The sequence below is a fragment of the Thermobia domestica genome, chromosome 13 (assembly GCF_964235325.1).
Source record: "Thermobia domestica chromosome 13, izTheDome1.hap1.1, whole genome shotgun sequence".
Lineage (NCBI taxonomy): Eukaryota > Metazoa > Arthropoda > Insecta > Zygentoma > Lepismatidae > Thermobia > Thermobia domestica.
This window is the reverse complement of record NC_137466.1, coordinates 96,712,120-96,727,681: the sequence shown is the minus strand read 5'-3', so window position 1 is coordinate 96,727,681 and position 15,562 is coordinate 96,712,120. Positions and strand designations below refer to the sequence as shown.

At 34.4% G+C, this 15,562-nt stretch overlaps 1 protein-coding gene across 3 annotated transcripts in view; it reads right to left on the bottom strand.

The window, feature by feature from the left end:
* Positions 1-15,562, bottom strand: part of Rlip (Ral interacting protein) — a 213,112-nt gene that overhangs the window by 97,675 nt on the left and 99,875 nt on the right. For 2 of the 3 annotated variants that reach the window (XM_081736141.1, XM_081736143.1), the window contains 2 exons: positions 13,950-14,091; positions 4,721-4,923 (listed from right to left, as the gene is read on the bottom strand). In XM_081736141.1, coding sequence (XP_081592267.1) covers positions 4,721-4,923; positions 13,950-14,091 — 345 coding nt within the window. The remainder of the gene's footprint in view (positions 1-4,720; positions 4,924-13,949; positions 14,092-15,562) is intronic. The other variant, XM_081736142.1, reaches the window with a different exon arrangement.

The following is a 15,562-nucleotide window of genomic DNA, read 5'->3' as shown; positions in this document are numbered from 1 at the left end:
GGACAGTGTTCCAGTATAGGTGGGGCATGGATACAATTGTGTTCTTTTTACGTTGCACTACAATACGAACCAAATGTAATAGCAGAATGTACAACGTTAGTTTCCCATTTTTCCCACGTTGGACGGTGTCCCAGCTGTAGTGGGACATGTTAACATTTGTCCATTAGCTACATGTCGATATCAACACACACAATGGCCACATTTCAATATCGATCATGCGATCCCACTAGTGACATTCATTTAGTTTACCCAGTTTCTTAGTGAGTCCCCTTGCACAATTTCAACTAGGCCTCAGTTCTTGCAGCCTTATTGGTATGCAACTGTGCACATCATATTGCATCGGTTTGAGAGAATATTATTGGTGAATTGGCAATGACTTTCATGTTCTTGACGCTAATCCTTACATTTCCGACGCTTTGAACTCACGTTTACTTAGTATGAGTGCATTTCTGGGCATTTTTCGGTACGTGTTTCTACACATGTGAATCACCCTGCTTCATCTGTTGTGCCCTACCGATACTCCAGATGCCATTCTAGAGCATTTGACTACAAGTTCGCTACACTTAATACTCAGAACGTCACTGTTGGCCAGCATCCGTACCTGGCGATTATGCAACCACACACAACGGGCATGAAGGTGTCCGCCATTTTGTATTTGTTCCAGATATCGACTTAATACAAACGAAATATTGTTACCTGGTAGAAACCCTATCAATTCATATCGATTTAGACCAATTTTCATTTGGCAGATTATCCGGGACTCCCTACGTTCCTTTGAGGAATCCCTTGCGCGTGCATGATAGGATTGTGAAACATGCAAAATCAGGGAGTAATCTACACCCCCCCAACACCCCCCTAACACCCCTCCAAATTTCTTTACGCACACCCCTGGATGGAAAAGGTATACTCCCTCAAATCCAATTGTATCAATCAGTATCATATAGGTAATTTATTACAGCAAGTTAAAAAAAGTTTAGCGTTTAGGAAAGAAGGCAATATTCTTATTTATTTATTTCACTTCAAAATACGAAGCGACCTCGTTCTCATGTACGGCTTCGAGAACCACATGACCTCACTGTTTCGGGCGGTGTTTAGATCGAAACAATTGACAAAACAGACCGCTGATACCTACCCTCCTGAGCACCGCGGTCGTTTCCGAGAAAAGAGATTGATGGACAGATGCCGATTACTGAAATTGGGAACGTCTTGAGCGGTCATTCACCTACCTCCTCCTCAATAAGAAAAAATGTGACAATATAGTAATAAGCCTACACCAGATTCAGTTGGTAAGTGCTACTCTGGAACAGGCTCGCAACCAGAAGGGGGCTAAGGAGGGCCTGGCCCTCTAAATTTTTCATGTCCAGTCCAGAGCTCAATACAAAATGCACAATTTAGATATTTATAAGAGAATTTTTAATGACTTGACCCCTCCTAACATATTCATGGACCCCAAAGCTCTGTGGCTGGTTTCGAGCCTGTTCTGCAAGTGGTGTATCAACGGACGGACGTTACAAGGGTGTAGTCAAGACGTTTTTAGAAATGAAGAGATCGATAGAAGTAAGAATTATATATTTTTTAGGCTGAGTCTAGTGTTATGCAGGAACGCGTTTGGCGCTAGCTTAATTTTTATAAAGTATATTTTTATTCACGTAAATTCATTGAGCGGAACAGGGCTCATAGCGAGTTAATTTTTTTAAACTAACAAGTAAGATTTACTTTTTTTTTGTCAAGTTGGTCACTAAACGTTACTTTTTTGAGAGGTAAAGTGACTTTTTCGTGTGATTTATGTTTTGCATTGGCAGTTTTCTAAGAAAAATAAAAAGACAAATGGAAAAAGGCAGAAATTTGTTACTCATTACTCTTCTGAAAGCTTCAGAACTTGCTCCTACATGTGAAACAGTCAGCTTTATTCTCACTTCAGCTTTTTTTCTTTCTAAAGCTCAGTGGACGGTTGGTGTATGCTTAAGCTCTCAAGGTGGGGTTGAGAGCCCTTCTGTGTCTATTCTTTCTTCTATCATAATAATCTTTTAGTTTTCTCTCGTAATAGTTAACTCTCCGTTCAACGTTTTGTGAGTGTGTTTGTGTGGTTCATCATGTTCGTCTTGTGTTATGCTTCTTGTATGTTCTTTTTAAGACTAGATGATGAATTTGAATATTTCACTTTTTGAGTACTCTTAATGCGAAGTTAAATATAAAGTCTGGGATGAAGAAATTCGGAAATAGGCCAGAACTGGTTCCACTTACTCAGAAGCTGTTTACATCTGCTAAGTCTGCTTACCGTAACTACAAAGCATACTTTGAAAACCTAAGAAAGGAGGAAGCTCGAAAAAGAAGTAAAGAAGAAACAAAGAACAAACAAAAAGAGAGGTGATGTAGAAATTGACAAAGGGAAAAGGGGGGAATGATGAAATTTTGGTCACTTTTTTGTGTGCTTTTGACCATTTTTGGTCACTTTTCCACTATTTACAAGAGACCAGACCACTATGAGCCCTGGGATTATTAAAATTAGGGTATATTAAAGAAGACAAAACAGAAAGATACAACATATTTGTAAATTGAAAAACTGGATTTCTGGAAAACAACTAAATTAATTAATAATTTTCTTACGAAAGATATTCAGAGCGAAGAACGTAGCCAGGAAGGGGCAGGAACGGAGATTATAAGATCAAATAATATTAAAAGAATTAACGTTAACAACAGGGTTAGAATATTAAATGAAATGAAATTGGAACTATGTATAGTATTAATTATTAAACGAATGTGATTTCAGCGTGGGACGAGGGAATTTTTTCCCAATTAAAAAAAATCCACTAAAACTTGCTGGGGTGAATAAATTGAAATAATAGCAGAATTTTGCGAAATAATTAGACTACAATAATTTGTATGTAATCAATTCACATGTAATTACTAGGTAAAATAGTGGAGGTTAATTCCTAATACAGTGAACAGGCATCTCTCAATAGTGGACATCTTCGTAAGAGGACAAATTTTCTTATTTTTCCATGCCATAAATATGTGTAATGTGGTGTTATGAGAGAGAACCCTTCCTTTTAGGGACACCTCTGATTTACGGACAAATAATCGATTCAACCGATGTCCGTTTTGAGAGGTTTCACTGTATTACTTAGTTTAATAATAATAATAAATGCTCAAATGTGTGAACTTACTTTATTGAACCTACCACTGCAAAGAGTTGATATTATTATTATTATTATTATTATTATTATTATTATTATTATTATTATTATTATTATTAGTAGTAGTAGTAGTAGTAGTAGTAGTAGTAGTAGTAGTAGTAGTAGTAGTAATAGTAATAATAATAATAATAATAATAATAATAATAATAATAATAATAATAATAATAATAATGCAATAGTTGCGTAACAAAATATACTGTTTTCTTGTTTGAGTTTGTTTAAAAATTATATCACTATTCTGAGAGCACACACCCCCTTTTATTTTGAACACCCCCCCTAAGTAAAAATTTCTGGCGTACTTACTGTTGACGACTCCGGAAAAACTAGAATTATAACCACGCGGAGAGCAAAGCATCCTGAACAAATTTTAAATCCATCAAAGGCATCTATAGTACGCGACAAAACATAACCAATTTTTTCCTCGAAGGTCAAGATCTAAGAGTTTACCTGCCCCTGCCCCTCTTTGTAACTAGAGTCCGGCGTTGTCGCTCCAACTCAGGTAGAACTCTATTCCTCTCTCGCTATGGCTAACCCCAAGCTTAAAGTATCGTATTATTTGACGTAGAACCACGGTGGCGTAGTAGGTAGGATCTATACACGAACTGGATGGCTGGGGCCTATTTCCGGTGGGAGCGGGAATTTTTCTCCTTCTTTCCTCTTTCAGCGTTACTCAGGGATTTACTAAGCCCGCGTGAAATGGGTACTTAGGGAAGCATGGGGATGAAGGTGGCCATACCATGCTGTTGACTTCATCACCTTCTATATGTGCCGAAGTCTAGAAAGTGTAGATCTTTACCTCCACCTAGCCTTTGGGTTTCCTAAGGCCAGCCCCAAATAGGGAGCCCTTTAATTATTTACCTATTCTGTCATACAAAATTCTCAGTAAATTACACATCGAAAATCATAATGAACTTTCGCTAAAGATTGTACATAATACGCAATTCAAGTGTTAAACGAGCTAACCCAAATAATCTTTTAAAACACTTACTTACCAACTTATGGCTACTTACCAAATAATCTTTTAAAACACGTAATCAGCCAAAACTTTTAAAATTAAGACCACCTAGTTATTAATTATTAATATATGAATTAGGTTCAGTAATAATTCCATAGTGTTTCAATTCACATGGATTCAGACCGAACCATTAATAGTTTAGTGATATATGGTGAGCACATCGGATTTCATCAACACTAATTCTGGCTTTCTAGACTGAAACGCACTACATCTTAATTCAAGTTGCTTCGCTATGCCTTACAGGACTTAGTAAACGGACGTAAATGTCTGCCCGAATGTTAAAACCAGGATTAGGAGCCACAAAGGCAAAATTACTAAACATTCGCTTACATAAGAGATCACATTGGCTACACTAGCTCCTAAAACAACTGAGAAAACAGTATATAGAATAATTTAATTGCTTCTACTTACAATGATCTAAATTCAACACTAATAACCATTGTTCTCTAGAGGGAAACCAAAAACTGACTCATCAGAACTAAAAATATTACAAAAGAGAACAACGTACCTCCTAAATCGATGCTCTCTTCTCCATGTTTAGACTTCTTTCGTTCTTTAAGTTTCAGTTTCACCTTTCCTTCTTTCTCCTTCTTCTTTTCCTTTTTCTCTTCCTTCTCACTGTCCTTGCTTTCTTTATCCTTAGATTTTTCTCTTTTGTCTTTCTTACTAGGAAATTTGAAAGACTTGGACTTCTTAGATTTCGAAGGACTTCTGAAACAAAATAACACAATAAGAGAATCCGCCATATAAATGACAATATTTTATTTACTTACATAAACTTATGGATATAAATGCACAATTAAAATTATAAATACAAAATAATCTGCAACATATAGATAATGAATTATTTCAGCTATTTACGATGAGTTGTTTAAAGAAAAACGCAAATAGTCTATAACATGGACGCCTAGTTTTACCATAAATACTGTCCCAACTTTTGAGGGTGGCTGTACTTCAGCCCATACAAGCGAGCGACGTCAAGAGCGGTATCGTGAAGCGTCAGTCTTTGCTGGAGGAGCTGAAGTTAGTTGTAAGTGTTCAACATGGAACACGGTGCGTATGAAAATCGTGCGGCTGTCATAGTGTTGCACAAGGTAGAAAACATTAATAAATGTTTTGTTATTGCATGCTAATGAATTTCTTGATTTTTTTTTTCATATAAATTGCCTCTTCGAATAGGATTTAATAAATCCATTATTCCAGTGTTTTCCTTAACTCAACCTTCTTGACAATTTCTGGGCGTGGATCCATCATCAAGAACACCTCCAGATAACAGCTGTACAAAACCACGAGAGTATGTTTGTGTGCTTCTTCTGCTCGTCTAACATGTTTGCCCGTAATGATCTGCTGCACAGTATTCTAATTATACCAGACTTCTCACATTTTTGGAATACCAGATCCATCTATAAAGATAACAATGCAATACGTATGTGCAGCTCTCCAGGTCTTAGAAAAAGAGTCGGCTGATAAAGAACAAAGATAATGTATATTTAGCTATCAAGATCACTGCCATTGACCGAGATTCCATGATGCAAAAACATTGCACTTCATATCTCATGTATTTTCTTCTGTGATTTCCTTTTACTATAACCTATATAATAACATATTTCATAAATAATTGTTCATAGCACATTTCATCAAATTAATTGATAACTCCTGTACGTTTAGTTTTAGAGGAAATACATAACAGTTTTTACGGGAAATTTAATTTCCTTTAAAAATGAGCTATGAAAAAAGAAAATCGGTCCAAAAATAACGGAGATAATGCTTGTTTCTTGAATCGAGTTGTCACTGACGTCATCGATCTTGCATCGTTTGGCCTAATCCTCGTTTCGCCTAACCAATTATCTGACATTTTTATGGCAGATGAATGATAAGATTTGTGTCCGCCATTTTAGGCGAAATAAGTATCCACGTTTGGTCTAAAATGGCGGACTATAAAAAAATTCGCGGAAGTAAGACTGGAGGTAAATTTTAAAAGATTATTCCCTACTATATGAAGAACTGAGAAATATTTTATTTCCCCAAAACTAATTTGTAGTACGAACATTTGCTTTAGGGAAAATGCTTCGACATTTGTATTATGGTTATTTTTCCTTTCCATTTTGAGAACATTAACATTCGATATACTATTCATTTAAACTTAACGCCCTCACAGCATCTATAGTGGGTATATTTCAGATGAGAAAAAAAATTACGCATATTTTAATCCCTATTATTAATTTCGTTTAAAGGTGAGTGTTTTAGTTTGCAGTTTGTTTCCAAATATCTGATATTGTCAAATGGTACTGCTAATAAGCGTCTTGAAGGAAATATAGTTTGCATGAGTATTACGAAAATACGGATTTTATATTTCTGTTTCGTACTAATGTGGATGCAGAAGTTATATTATTGTAGGTTTTGCTGGTGTTTCAGAGGATTTCATTCCAATGTCAATGCTTTTTTAAAATTGTTAATTCATTATAAGAGATCCTATTCTGATCCTATATTATTTTAATTAATATGAAATTTGAAAACGTTTCGAGCTAGATCTGACAAGAGATATCTACATTAGCTCATAAAAATGGACAACTGTGATTGAAATGACTGATTTGAACAAATCGCTCTACTGGCAAGTTGATCTTTGCATAATTCCACAATCCAAATATCTCAATGTATTACTAGGGGGAGCGGTGGCTCAGTAGTAAAGCGTTCACCTCCAGTGCTTGGGGTCCCTGGTTCGATCCCGTGGATTTTGTGGTGGTCAAACACCGTGCTCGTTGGTTTTCTCGGGGTTCTCCCGTTTCCTCCTACTTTCTTCATTCCACCATTTCACTCATCTCTCATCATCACCGTCTCCTTTAGCCTAACCGGCATAATCGTGGGACGTAAATCTTAAAGATTTCAATGTGTTACTAACAAAGAAAAAACAAAAATACATTTGAATTCTAAGTAACCATTAGCAAATAGCTATTGAAAATCTGTTAAGGAAATAATATTGTATAAACAATATATATATATATATATATATATATATATATATATATATATATATATATATATATATATATATATATATTCCCTTCAAATATCGTGGACAGGCATTTGCACAATCACAGATAAGGATTTGTTTACAGTTTCCAGTTTTGGCAAATCAGAAGCAAGTATTTGTTTACATCTTCCAGGCGTGTCTATCATGTATTCAAGTAACTGTCCTTTTACTTTTCTGTAAATAATCCTTATATTTACGTTTAAATCTTAATTACTGTTCTTAGGATCCATGAAAAAGATTTGTTATATATTGTTATTGTTCTTTCACAGCGTGAAGCTTAGGGTTGTCGCCATATATTTATAGAGTAGAGGTCTTGCGTATCTTGTTCCGTAGATCATTGGATCCGTGCAGAATTTCCATTTCCGCAGCCCGCGTTCAAATCTTCGTCCTACAACTTTTTTTATTTTTATTTTTTCATTGATCAGGTAGAACTTCAGTAAAAAGAAACGTATGGTTACAGTTTAAGGTGCGATTTGATATTCTGCAAGTATTTATGTATTTATTTATTGTCAAGCGAACAAGATGAAGTAGAATTTTACAAGCGTAAAACTGTTCTAGATTTGACTGTAATGCACTCCTTCCACAGTACTACACAGTGTTGTTGACATTTAAATGAAGTTACTGTATGAACCTTTCAAGAACTGATAATATTGCTGTCAACTTTATACGTCGACATAATAAGATGGTACATGGGATCCACTTTTCTCTGGCAGTACAACAAGTCGTTACAGTTCTTAGGTTAAGTTATTTCAATTGTGGGCTCGGTTTTTGCAACAGGAACTGAGCCAAAGTTCGGCCCGGCGTCAACGGAGTCGCCACCCTCACACATAATGGTTCGGGAAATCAATCAGAAGAAAACAGACTCTAGTCGATATGTGGGGAGTAACATACTGGGAACTTATTCGAAACGCAAATAATATGGAAACAGAATATAAATTTTATGTACATATTATACCTAAAATTTAATAACTACGATCAACTGAAATTCTCATTAGCATTCTGAATTCAACATTTTAATACATACAGTATAGAATAATACAACATTTAAGTGATTTGTTTCATTACATTGAATCTTTTGATAATAGGTTGTTCGTAATATATATATATTTCTTTGTCTGATTTTGTTAGATTAGGTTATTAGGTTAACTTCTTAGTAGATTAATTAGTTTAGATTTCATATAAAATATTTATATGCAGATGTTCCTGTATATATATATTCAATGCTCTTTTTTCTCAATTTGCTTCGGCGTAAGTATATTTATATAATTGGTTCAGGGAACAATATTAAACAGCGGGAACAATATCAAACACGAGGTAAGTATTTAACCTTTAACTTTCCTTCTAATAATTAAAATACGTCGTAAACATATGCATATAATATTTGCAATATTTTATTAATCTCTCTTCTTCTAATATAAAATTATTTTCTTCTTATCTATATTTTCTTCTTCTTATATTAAAATACATTATTCTTTATTTATTATTATTATTATTATTATTATTATTATTATTATTATATTTTTACAGGTACGCTTATTCTCCGCTGCAACCACTACTGTTAGTTCCCAAATAATCACAAACGAAAAGCTACCCTTTGCTTTGTCTCAAAAGAACTATTCGTCTGGGATTTAAAATATTAAATAAATTGGTGCGCCAGAATTCCACATTTCTACAGAACATCTACAACTGTATTACTAAATTCAAATTCCAACTATTCATCTACCATGTGATTAAGTTTCATAACATATAATAAATTTATCGCACAAGTTTGATTACTCAAAATAATGGACACGTAGTAAATACTGAAGAGTTTAATGTGAAGCTTAAGATTCATCCTAAAATGTCATCATGTCATCCTAAAATAATGGCAGATTATAATAATGAGAGAGAGAAGAGAAATCTCTCCCGAATAAACGTACAACTAGCTATTCATAATTATTTTCTCATTTTTATCAATTTCCGATATCTTTTATCTATATTCTTTATATCTAAATTATATTTTTCGTTTCGAAAAAAATCATTTACTTTTTCTAAATTTATATCATATAGTGCGGACTTGAATCCTTGTCACCACTTTCTAAATATGTAATGCGCTGTGGTGTAGATTCGGAATAGCGGCGCATTACATGACTATTAATAAAAACTATGAATAAGCTTACAGCTCAAAAATAAATCGAATGCTCTTAAATTGTAGTCCATAATTAGTTATGGTCAAGAAGATGGATTTCAGTTGTTGTGTGTGTGCTCAGCACATTGGCTTCCAACATGTTTATTTCCGGAACTAAATATAACTAATTTTATTTTTCGTTTAGATATAAAATACTCACCTTTAGTTTTTAACGAAATAGACAGCATAGAGCAAAATGTCACTATGAGATTGCATTTCGTTATATAAAGAAACGAAAAATGATACATTTATACTTGAAAATGTCGAAGATAATATGACAAATATTATGAACAATTCTACAATAGAATTAAGCAATGGTTTATAATAAAATAAACTGCAATGAAATGCAGGGTATTTGAAGTTAGCAAAAACATTTGCCCTTATATGCTGAAATACAAGTTTCTTGAATAGATAGGGAAACTTCAACTTGAAATATACACCATGAATTTGACTCTCGATAGAATCTGAAATACGTTAAGAGTTTTAAACCTTTAAGAACGCAACACAAGTTTGACGTCCTATGGTTATAATATTGTCGTTACAAACTGACTAAACTAGTGATAAATACAGGGAGCAGCCCACTAAATCAGCTCCTGTTTTCCAGTTTTTTATATACATGAACGTGTCTAACGCCGGATTTTTGGTCAAAAGATATTTTTTCCTTAACATACATTTCAGGGAGAACATGTAACGTCGACATTTCATTTGCAAATGTAGCAACTGATCAAATTGAATAATGCCAAAAATAGCCTACTTTGCTTGCTAGAACCTATTTTTGGTGGAAGTTCCTACAAAAATTTTTTGGAAGTGTTTGAATACTTCGGAAGGTTTTACAGAATGCTTATTATACATATATGTTTGTTCTGTTTGGTACGAAAAAGAAGTTTATTATGAAAAAATGGTCTGCCGAGTTCTTTCTAGAATGTGTTATTAGCTGTAGTAGTTGATTTGATTTTAGCGTTCCATTCAGTGGCAAGGCTTTATGAGACATGGACTTACAACTTAACATGGGATCCGAAATACATGAGCCCCGCCAAGACTCGAACTTCGTTTTTTTTTTTTTTTTTTTTTTTAAAAAAGCATCTTACCACAGTTTTTACCTATTGGGGTTGGAACAGACCCTATTATTATACTAGTATTGGGAAGCAGTGATGAAACTGGTTAAGAATTTCGTGACCTGGAAGCACACTCGTGTCCCGATATGACCGGAACAGACCTAAAGACGACGAAACGTCGCCATACACACGGAGAATTGATATGACATTATCCCTGCTTTCTGCAGGTCTAGTGGTTAGCACGTGCGTTTTTGGTTCTTGTAGTCTCGTGTTCGATTCCCGTTAAGGGTCAATTAAAATTTTACTTTAACTAGAATTTACTTTCATTAATCATCTGTCTCCTTTAGCCTACAGGAATTAAACGTTGAGAAAAGTATATGGGAAAAAATGTTAAAGACTACACGTGAAAAGTCTGTTGTAGTGTTTTGTAAGCTATTGACAAAATAATAGAAAGACAGGAAAAAAATCTCTTAAAACTGAAACTGTACAATGTTTTAGTATTCATGCTTAATTTGCTACTAGCGTGACATATTAAACTCAATGTGATATAAATATTACATAAAATTTGCTACTTGACTGTTGATAACATGAAAAATGATAGGTATTGTTAAACATTAAACATAACACTTTATTTTTATATCAATTAATAACTTAAATAAATAACAAGACAGTAACAATACTATTCTATATCTACATAGTATATAAATGAAAAATACGTTGTCTATCATAACGAAAAATGGCTGAACCATTTGAAATGAATTTTATTCCTCGGACTGGGTTGTTGTCACGCCATTTTTATTAAATTGCTTATCGTAACAGAGAAGAAGGTTAAAAATTTATGAAAAAAATAGAATATCTAACGTTTGTGAGATGAAACTTGATATATAAAAACGTTGTTTAAAACGAGTGCGCACGTGTTCGACCGTGTTTAAAACTTTAGGTATTAAGTAAAGAATAGGGGTAATTTGTATTATTATTGCCTAATAGTTAAGAATGATGACATCGAGGTTGTGTCTTGTCATCATAGCAAAACGGATGAAGCACTTCAAATTATCTTTTTAATATACTGTATTTAGCATTTGGTCCAGCCGGGTTTCTACAATTCATTAACGCATATAAGAGGAAGAGATGAACATAAACACTTTATTTTCAAATATGAGCCCATCTTCCGTTGTCCTTAAAAATCCGCTTTTGAGGGGAAAAGGGGACAAGCTCTAAATACGAGGTCAATATGTAAAAGTCACATCGTGATTGTTTGTCCGATCATCACGGGGAATCGAATTAACCGTTTGAAATGAATATTTGAATACATTTAGTACTCTGAAGAAAATGATTAGCTGATGCCTACTGGAAACTTCACACATATGATGAATTAATATTTTACTCGTAGTTAAAAGTGCTACTTTATTGGTTAAAGGGAAAGACTCAAGCAGGAATCGAACCCAAGACTGCACGTGAGTCGTAGATCTTTCTAACTCTGCCACGCCGTCACTTGATAACTTTACGCTTCGTCTCATTTTTGTTATTTTCCCAATTTTTCCGGAAAGAAACCGAAAAAAACGGTTTTTTACCAGCCGGTTCAAAATTTCCGGAAATTTTACAACACTAGTCCGGACACACAACTAGCAGTGCACATATGGCCTCTCGCACCTTTAGAGCGGTCCAACACCTGCTACCTGGAGACATGGATGCCTGAAAAGACTATTTCTTTTTTATTGGTTCATGGAACACCAGAAGGAAAGGAATCGACGATTGCTGGTGGACTGATGAGGTATGTGTCAACGTGAATGGATGCATCTAATGTCCAAAATTCGCTGCTGTTCTGGTAACATCTCACAGTTAACATTGAAAACGGTTTTTAACGACATAGATTATCGTGTCTATGGTGCGAAGAGTAAAATGGTTCCAGCACTTAATGTAGAAAATTTACAATATAATATGTTTTCCCATAAGGTTACGTATTTTTTGAGCACCCTAGATCTTAAGCGACTTATGTTTATGTTCGCAAAATAAATTTTAAAATACGATCAAATTATAATTCTTATATTTCTTTGGTGTGCCTAAGGAACACATTAAAAGTAGTCAAAATTGCTAGCTCCTGGGGTTATATATCCTCGACACCCCGATTATGCTACCATATATTCTATTTGATTGACTTTCGCAGTTTGTTCGAAGCGAAGAAGTAAGTAGGATCATAGGATAAGCAGAGTCCGTAACTCATTGTTACTAAACCTAGCTGAAACATCCGTTCTTCCCACGGGAAGAGTAGGTTTACGGAAAATATTAGAAAGGGATATGTGTACCTTCTTTCTCCAACTGATGGGTTTGAATGGAAATGGAATTTAAAAAACCGAGCTCAACCTAAGGACCAACTCATTTTAAAGAATGCGACAGTAATCCTTTTAAAAACAAATAAATAAATAAAATATCTAGGTAGAACAAGTCTCTTTCCCCCTTAAGATATGCATTTTAAAATCAAAGTGTGATGATAAAAACTCAGGCTGATCCAAGATTCCACTATACTCGAAAATTAATTTCAAACGGTTCAGCAGTTTTTTTTTTCCGTGATGATTAGACAGAAAAAGTCCATGTTACTTTGATGTATTGAATATATATATATATATATATATATATATATATATATATATATATATATATATATATATATATATATATACAGTATATATATATATATATCGTAGAAGTGGAATTTTCTACAAGGCTGGGACACATATCTACTTATTTTTAACCCGGGTTCAATTCCCGGCGGGAAATCATACGATTCAGATTCCACGTTAATCAGTAGGTCCACGTCTCATATAGCCTCGCTGCTAAGCGACGTTAAACTCAAAATCAATTCATTAAGTCAACTTATTTTTAATAAGGAATTTATACACCAAGTTTCATCCCTCTAACTTCTGAGGCTCCTGAGGTACACACGTTTATTATAAATTTTGAACCCCCTCGCCTCCATTAGGTAATCAAAGTGACATTATTAAAGAAACATAGTTCGAGGTAAGTACCGTGTTCAAATAAAATAAAATAAAATAAAAAGTTTAGCCGTTTTTACGTGATGAGAATTCAGACAAAGTCGATTTCATTTTTACAATATATATAGATATTAACATACTTACACTCCCTATTCATCAACTGAGAAGGGGACCGCCGTGGTTCAGTGGTAAATCGTTCATCTCTGGTGCATGGGGTCATTGGTTCGATCTCAGCTCGCGCCAAGTGAGCTTTGTGGTGTAAAACATCGTGTGTGGGTGTTTCCTCGGAGTTCTCCTGTTTCCCCCCACTTTCTTCATTCCACCATTTCATTCATTTCTCATCATCACCGTCTCTTTAGCCTAGCCGGCATAAGCGTGGGACGTAAAACTTAAAAAGAGTTCAATTCATTTAATCAGTTGAAAACGAGGACAATACAGAAAAAAACAATGTTGTCAAATTGAAAATGTGAAATAGATTAGGTTTAAATACTCACTTTAACTCGAGGTCCATTTCCTCTGCTGAACTTTCTCCCTCCAGTGCTGCATATCCTCGATCCTTCTTCGATTCCTTCTTGTCCTTCCTTTTTCCTATCAGAAGGTCCTTCTTCGACGGTCTATCATGAGAGTCATCGCTGACTGAAACGTAAAAAGAACTCGTCAATATGCAACTACAGTATCTTCTAACAGAACTCATCAGCCACCAACACAAACACATTCTATGTAAAAATACAATCCGACACGAAGGTCAAAACCTCAATGCTGGGTGGAAAGGTTGTTTTAGCCCTATGCTTTCACAGGAAGGGTTACTGGTGCATGACTCAACAATGAATGAAAGGCACAGTTCATCGCCACTTTGAATCATGAATCGTACAGTTTGGACATTTAGTCCAACAACAAATTACATATGTACTTGATTTCCATTTACAAAACAAAAATAAGAAAATAAATTTTCACTAACAGATTATCAGCACTTTTTCTTTCTTTCTTCTAACACAAATTGAAGTTTTTACACCTGTTCGTATCTGTTAAGACTGGGGTATACAGTATTTTCATGCTCCGTTTTCCTAATTTCATGACCTTACATTGGTAATATAAAGAGAAACACGATGAAAAATGGTGCACAAATATTATTGCAAGTTTGAACCTAAACTAGATTCTGCAGTGGACAAAGATAAGTAATTTTGTGAAAGTAGTCCACTCTCTTCCACTTAATTATCATTTGAACAAATTCATTTATGTTTCACTTGCATTTATCATTCGCACCATTTACTCTAAAGTTCTAAAATTTATTTAGTGGTAGAGGGCTCACCTCTCATGCAAGAGGTTTTTGGTTCGATCATAGGACATTTGAGTTTCTAGTGGACAACATCGAGTACATGAGTTTTCTCGGATTGACCATTTCTTTCCACTAATTATTTTACATTTAATTTCATTAATCATCTGTCGCCTTTAGCGTACAGTGCATAATCATGGAACATAAAACTTAAAAGGTTTAATTTCACTGAATTTTCCCAGACTGCAAAAATTGGGCGAGAAACTAGATTTCATTCATTTTAGAATAAACACATAGTACATTTTCTCATTCTACGTTGAGATAAATTTAGTCATAGAACTTACATAACTGTTGCTCATTGTATGTCAATTTATGTATTGTTAGGAGAAAATCTAGTAATCTTATGTAACCATCTGGTTAGAAATGATTACAGCCTGTGATTCTGGTTCGATTCCAGATAGGATACAGAACTGTCGGTGATGATCTAGTATTATGAAGTAACTGGAGACATTTTGGAAACAAATTCCTTTTTTGAAAGCTAAAGATAACAGCAATGGGAGAGGGGCCCTATAACCCTCCCCTTGGATCCGCACACACACACACACACACACACACACACATATATATATATATATATATATATATATATATATATATATATATATATATATATATATCACTTTGTACTCAGACATCCGCATTTGATCGGCCAAGGCCTCGCAGTTCTTATAATCCTAACATATCTTTATGTTAAGGAATTTCGAGATATGGTCATCTTATTTCAATAATTGCAGCCCCATCTTTCTTCTCTTGTAGGAGAAATATCAAATAAAA